General features: G+C 57.3%; 1 protein-coding gene across 1 annotated transcript; it reads left to right on the top strand.

Moving 5' to 3' along the window:
- Window positions 1-356: 356 nt before the first annotated feature.
- LOC133627493 (acrosin-like) lies at window positions 357-5,417 on the top strand. The gene is made up of 7 exons (XM_062013232.1): window positions 357-382; window positions 1,478-1,649; window positions 3,185-3,285; window positions 3,679-3,879; window positions 4,115-4,383; window positions 4,664-4,815; window positions 5,067-5,417. Exons 1-7 carry the CDS (start codon window positions 357-359, stop codon window positions 5,415-5,417), a joined length of 1,272 nt encoding a protein of 423 aa, XP_061869216.1.
- The last annotated feature ends 1,346 nt before the right edge of the window (window positions 5,418-6,763 follow it).

Here is a 6,763-nt window from a genome sequence, read left to right as displayed (position 1 = left end):
AAAGCTGTTGTTTCTGTGATGCCAAACGTATTTAAACCATTTCTTTAAAAATTGTCTCTTTGGTGTTCAGAAGCATGAAGGAGGATGTAGCTGGTGCAGAGAATGTGTCCAGTCCCAAGGAAGTGTTAATACAAGAAAATTCTACTGAGAACTCTGATTCTTCCACAATTACTTCTGGGAATTATCCATGTGGCAAACGTTTTCATGAGTCTAAAAACTCCAAAACATGAAAGGTGCTAAAATGTCAACCTAGAGGTGACTTTAGCAATGGCAGACTTCTCTTGAGTATACAGAATAGCACCATATAGCTCGTGTTTACAGCAAGCCACAAACACCTTATGATTAGCACCCTGGACATGTTGCCAGAGGAAGCCACCTTAATGTAAATTTTTGTCAGCTAAATCATCTCTAGCTCACATATAGTGCAGCCAAGTCCCCAGACAGCTGAGAGTCTTTGCAGCTGTCCTTTTCCTTCGCGTTCCTCAAAGACGATATCACAGACAGAACAGGAGTCTAAGGGTGGGTTTTTCATTGGAGCTTCTGATCCCTTGGGCTCTGCAGTTTCTTTTTACCAGAACTCATGTATATTAGTGATTTCCTGCGAGCTGCTGTTGGACATCTGCTGCCTCAGGGCATGGGGCAGTTCTGGGCTTCTGGGTTCTGTTTCCACAGAGCGCTGGTGGAAAGAGGATTTGCTCAGTGGCTGGACTACCAGCCGTGTCCCGGATGGCTCCGCAAGTCTCTACAGAGGCAGACAGGAGCAAATCCTGCCAAGCCCAGCTGCAGTTGATGTTTTTCTGTATCTAGCAACCCTGTAAATATCCTCCAGAATAAAGTCAGATATTGTCCAAAAACACCTCTGGAAGCCAAGGGAGCTTTAGAGAAGCTTTTCCGCCCCAGCATGTCCCGTGTGAAGTTGTGGCTGCTGTTGCATCAGTTGCAGATACAGCAGAGGAGAAGTCTGCCCCCCACTGTGATGTATTGATGGCCTCTTTAAAACACATTGTTGAGAATGCTGTTCAGCGGGAATTAAGGCTACTGAATGCACCAGCCTAATTGGCCTTGCTGTTGGTAAAGCAGTTCACTAGCCCCAACCCTGTGAGCTACAGGGGAAGCTTCTGGCAACTCTTTGTGTTTAAAGAAGCCACCCCTGTACCTCTCCCCCTACCAAAAAACCTGGCCCAGGCAAAACTACTCTAAACCCCAACGGAAGGAGTTCAGAGGGCAGCAGGACAGAAAGAGGTGAGGGTAGGACACGGTCAACCAAACCCAGTGTGAAGAGGAGCAAAGAGCTGAGCCCACCATGTGAACCCAAGGAGCAGACAGCGCTGACCAAGAGCCCCCTCCCACTGATGGCCCTCACGGGGCCTCCTTTAGGGAATCCAAAGCCCTTTATATCACTAAAAAACACCCGACTCAGATGACAACCCGTGGGGCTCCCAACTCTGCACCACAGCTCTGCGTTTGCTCCTCCCAGACGTGCTCACACCACCCGTGAGGGAGAAGCAGCAGAGACACGGAGCCAAAGTGGCAACGTCCCGCCCCAGAAGGAAGCCAGGCCAGAGGCAGCCGCCCCACAGCCCCGCGGCTCCCTCCTGAGCTGCAGCCACCGTCCCCTGCGCAGAGATGGCTCCAGCAGCAAGGCCCAAGTCAGCAGCAGGAGAGAGGGACCCGGCCCTGCCGCAGCAATTCCTGACCCGGGAGGGCTCCGGGAGCCCTTCGAGCTGCTGTCACCCCTCTCTGGGGCTGGACTCGCTCCCCTCTTCCCGGGGGGGGTTGGAGCAGGACACGAAGTTTTGGGGTGACCGAACGACCCCCGCGAGCGCAAGCGACAGCGCGAGCAGGGCACGAGCGTGGGCTCCCGCGGGGCACGCTGGGAAGCCGAGGCCCTGCCCCCTCCGCCGCACGGCGCCGCACGGCAGGACCAGGACGGTCAGTTGAAGCTCTGCTGTTAACCACCCAAGTGGCTTCTGCTACATTTTTATCCCACTGCTCCCATGCCCCATTGCCCAGTGCTCTGCACAGAGAATCATGGAATCACAGCATGGTGGGGGTTGGAAGGGACCTTTAGAGCTCATCCAGTCCAACCCCCCTGCAGAAGCAGCTCCCACCTAGATCAGGTCACACAGGAACGTGTCCAGGCAGGTCTTAACCTCCCAGCAAGGGGCATCCACACGGTCCCTGGGCAGCCTGAGCCAGGGCTCCCTCACCTCACTGTAATATAATTTTTTCGTATGTCTCAATGGAACTTTTTGTATTCCAGCTTCATCCCATCACCCCTTGTCCTGTTACTATCTACTATAGAAACGAGGGATGTCCCAGCCTCCTGACACCCACCCTTTAGATATGTATAAATGTTAATAAGATCTCCCCTCAAGCTCCTCTTCTCCAGACTAAACAGCCCCAGGTCCCACAGCCTTTCCTCATATGAAAGATGTTCCATTCCCCTGATCATCTTGGTGGCCCTGCACTGGCCTCTCTCCAGCTGTTCTCTGTCCCTCTTAAGCTGAGGAGCCCAGAACTGGACACAGGACTCCAGATGAGGCCTCCCCAGGGAAGAGTAGAGAGAGAGAAGAACCTTGACCTGCTGCCCACACTCTCCTTGGTGCATCCCAGGATGCTTTTTCTTCACCTTCAAGGTGGAGTTTGAGTGACTTTAGTCACATAAACACACAATAACCTCCAAAGCTTATTAGGATTGGTGTAAAATTCTCTTGCCTTGCATTTAAAGCTGTGACTTACAAAGAATTCAGGGCACAGGCTCAAGGAGTGGTGGCACCTCAGAGGCCGGTGGCCTTCAGGACAGAGGTGTATTTTGGTATTATAATGACATTATCATGAGCAAAGTGCACCCAAAGGGCAGGTTTGACAGACCTTTGGCTCAGGGTACTAAAATGCTGCTTATCAGCTCTAAAGGAGCATCTCCTTCCCGTGTATCGTCGCAGAGTCTGACCACAGAGCCTCCCCTCTGCTCCACACTCCATGGAGTATTTGCAGGGAATTACTGTGTTGTGGATTCCTCACTGACCAGCAGCAGCTGTATCCACCCTGTGAGCCTTCTTCATTTTATCCCTTTCCTTAACTGGTGAGCAATGCTGATGTTTAATGTGTGCTTTAATACCAGTTTCAATGTAAGTTTTCATTTCCAGGGCACTTCAGTAATCATGCCACACCCCCCCTTTAGCTGGACTCCCCCTTGGTGCCCCACACGGAATCCCCCACGCCCAGCATCCGTAACCAGCGGCTCTGTGACATCAGCCCCGGGGCCGAGGTGCTGTGGGCAGCGTGAGCACTGCAGGCACAGCATCGGCCCCGCTGTTGGTGGTCAGCAGCACTTTCTGGCCACGTGCTACTAGACATGATGAAGCTCCTGCTCATCCTCACCCTGCTGGCTCTGTACTGCAGGCCTGCAAGCGGCTCATGGGAAGGCTGTGGGTAAGTGGCTCTAGGAGGGAGCTTGGGCAGCCCTTACAGCGTCCACTGGTGCCCCGTGGCCAAGCCACAGCTCCCCAAAGCCCACGGTGAGGGAGCCAGGCCACGGGGCTAAGGCAGGAGCCAGGGCTAAGGGCTCCCTGCCCCGCTGTCCACGCAGCACCCGGTGTGGAGGGCAGACGGCTGCCCTGCAGCCCGAGCAGCAGCGAGCCCTGGAGCAGGACACTCGTGACTTTCTGCTTCCAGGGCGAGCTGCGGGCGCCAGCTCAAGGCTTCTTCCTCTGGGCCGTTGCGCGTCGTGGGTGGCACAAATGCGGCTCCGGGGACCTGGCCCTGGATCGTCAGCCTCCAGCGCCCCTGGGGAAAACGCACCAAGCATTTCTGTGGAGGGTCCCTCATCAACCCACAGTGGGTGCTCACAGCAGCCCACTGCTTTGACAAGTTCAGGTGAGGAGGAGCAGGGAAGGGGCATCCCTACACCACTGCTGCCGCTCCCGTCCCGTTCCCACGCAGCAGCCAGCGCCGGGGCACTGCCCAGCCCAGCACAGAGCCGTGCTCGGCACACGCTGGGCTGGTGCTGCTGCTCGCCAGCGGCCTGGGGCTGGCCATTCCTGGAGCCCTTGGTGAGCAGGAGGCAGGCAAGTGCTCCCTCTGAGCCCTCTGCTCTCCATCTGCCCTCCAGGAAAATCGCCAAGTGGCGCGTGGTGATCGGGACCACAAAGTTGTCTCAGCTGGGCCCCGAGGCCCAAGTGCGACGCATCAAGCGGCTGCTGCGTCACGAGGCCTACTGGCAGGCCACAGCTGAGAATGACATTGCTGTGCTGGAACTGGACCAGCCCATCCAGTGCAATGAGCACGTCCAGCTGGCCTGTTTGCCTCAACCCGATGACGTGAAGCTGTCGGAGCTGAAAAACTGCCAGGTGGCTGGTTGGGGATCCACAGTTGCACGATGTGAGTTCCCCTTGTAAAAGCATTTGTGTCCCGAGGCCTGGCACGCTGGGGAGACGGGTTGGGCGTGAGGAGAGCCAAGGCGAGAGCCACAGTCAGGCTGTGGGGACATCAGGCTGCAGACGGGGCTCTGAGCCACTGTCCAAAGCCAGACTGAAGGGAAAGACGTGTCTGGTGTGTCTATGGGTAGGTGCAAAGCCGAGGCCCAGGGAAGGCCTTTGCCAGACAGGGGAGGGCAAGTGGCCCAGAGCTGCTGGGGGCTAATTCCTTGCTGTGCTCACAGCCACAGAACCAGAACCATCCGATGTGCTGCAGGAGGCCAAGGTTCACCTCATCGATACCAAGCTCTGTAACAGCAGCCAGTGGTACACAGGGGCTGTGCACAGCTACAACCTGTGTGCCGGGTACCCACAGGGTGGTATCGACACCTGCCAGGTAGGAGCAGCTACGAGTCACCCCCTGCAGCACCCACAGCCCTGTCCCACCACTGCTGGGGCTTCCCTCCCCTTCCCCATCATCATCTCCTTGCCCAGGGCCCCTTGCCTTGTCCCACACACCCATCCCGTGTAATTGGCAGCCCTTAGGTCCAGAGCCCAGTGCTAGAACCTCTGTCTTCCACACATCCAGCATCCCTGTGCTGACAGCAGCCACCCAACACTCCCTTCCTCCTCTCTGCTCTGCTGTAGGGTGACAGTGGTGGTCCCCTCGCCTGCCAAGACAGCCACGCTGACTACTACTGGGTCGTTGGACTGACCAGCTGGGGGAAAGGCTGTGCAAGAGAAAAACAGCCTGGCATCTACACCAGCACTCAGCACTTTTATAACTGGATCCTGGAGCACATGGGATGGCACCAAGAAGAGGCAGCAGCTCCTCCACTGTCACAGCCTGTGTCCACCTCAGCCCCCTCTCAGACACCAAGGCCAGGTGCAACACAACCAGGCAGCTCCACGTCCTGTGCCTTTGCATGCCGGAAGGCGTTGAAGTTCCTGAGTTTGCTGCGGGGGCTCCTGCGGTTCCTGATGGGAAGAGGGGCTTGAGCAGCAGCGTGGCCAGGACCCAGCGCAGGCTGCGCTGTGCCACCACCATTTCCCCCTGGGGCACTGCCCGCTGCTCCAAGGGCAGCCCCTGTGTCCCACCCCTGCTCTGTCCTCCCCACGCTCCTCTCAGCACACACAAAGGCTGAAGGAGACTTAGTGTAGTCAATAAAGCTGCCTGTTTGCACAGCACGTTGTGCCTCAGTCCATTGCTCAGTCCCTGTGGAGCTGGGCTCATTTACAGCTGCATTAAAGTTGGTGTGTTGGAATCACAAGAAGTTTTAGGAGCAACCTGTCATCAGCACAAAAGAGACGCAGAACTTGTGGAGAGTGGCCAGCGCAGGGCCACCAAGATGCTCAGGGGACTGGAACATCTTCCATACGAGGAAAGGCTGCGGGAACTGGGGCTGTTTAGTCTGGAGGAGACTGAGGGGAGAGCTCATTAACATTTACAAATACCTCACTGCTGGGTGTCAGGAGGTCGGGACATCCCTTTTCCTATGGTACGTAGCAACAGGACAAGCTGCTGCTCGGGGCTGGTTTGTTTTCCCCCAGCACTGCCAGGTCCCTCTCCTGGAGCTGCTCTGTGCCGCTGAGCACTGTGAATCTTCTCTTTCCAGGGCGAGAATCCTCTCACAGAGACCCCGAGGACAAAGAGGAGCCCGAGGGAGGAGGAGGAGGAGCCGGCACGCGCGCAGGGCACGAGCGCGGGCTCCGCGCGGGGCACGCTGGGAACCCGAGGCCCCCCCCCCGCCGCACGGGGCCTCCTGCCAGGCGCCGCCGCACAACTACAACTCCCGGCAGGCACCGCGGCTCCCGCCCGCAGCTTTGGCCGGCAGCGAGGCGCTGGGGGTGATGGGAAATGGAGGCTGCGGGGCGCCAACGAGCCTCCACACCTCGTTCTTCATCAGCTCAGCCTGTTCCTGCCGCGGTGCTTCCTACAACACACAGCTCACATCACACGTTACTTGTCCACAAGGTTCAGTCTCCTCGAGGCACACATCGAGTCTCCCCATCCTTTCTCATCACCCACCAAGCACAGCCAGGCTCCTGGGCACAGACCATCCCACCAGTGGGTTTGCCCTTTCCCATGGGAGCTGCAGCCCATCCTGCCTTCCCCAGCCACTGCCCTGGCTGCACTCCAGGGACCTCTTCTCCTCCCACAGCGTGCAGGGGTTTTGTTTGGGCAGGACCAGGACAGTCAGTTGAAGCTCTGCTGTTAACCACCCAAGTGCAGAAGCAGCTCCCACCTAGATCAGGTCACACAGGAACGTGTCCAGGCGGGTCTTGATGACCTCCCAGCACGGGGCATCCACACCGTCCCTGGGCAGCCTGAGCCAGGGCTCCCT

Source organism: Colius striatus, chromosome 21 (assembly GCF_028858725.1).
Source record: "Colius striatus isolate bColStr4 chromosome 21, bColStr4.1.hap1, whole genome shotgun sequence".
In the NCBI taxonomy this organism is placed as follows: Eukaryota; Metazoa; Chordata; class Aves; order Coliiformes; family Coliidae; genus Colius; species Colius striatus.
The sequence above is the reverse complement of the archived record's forward strand: the minus strand, read 5'-3'. Positions and strand labels throughout refer to the sequence as shown.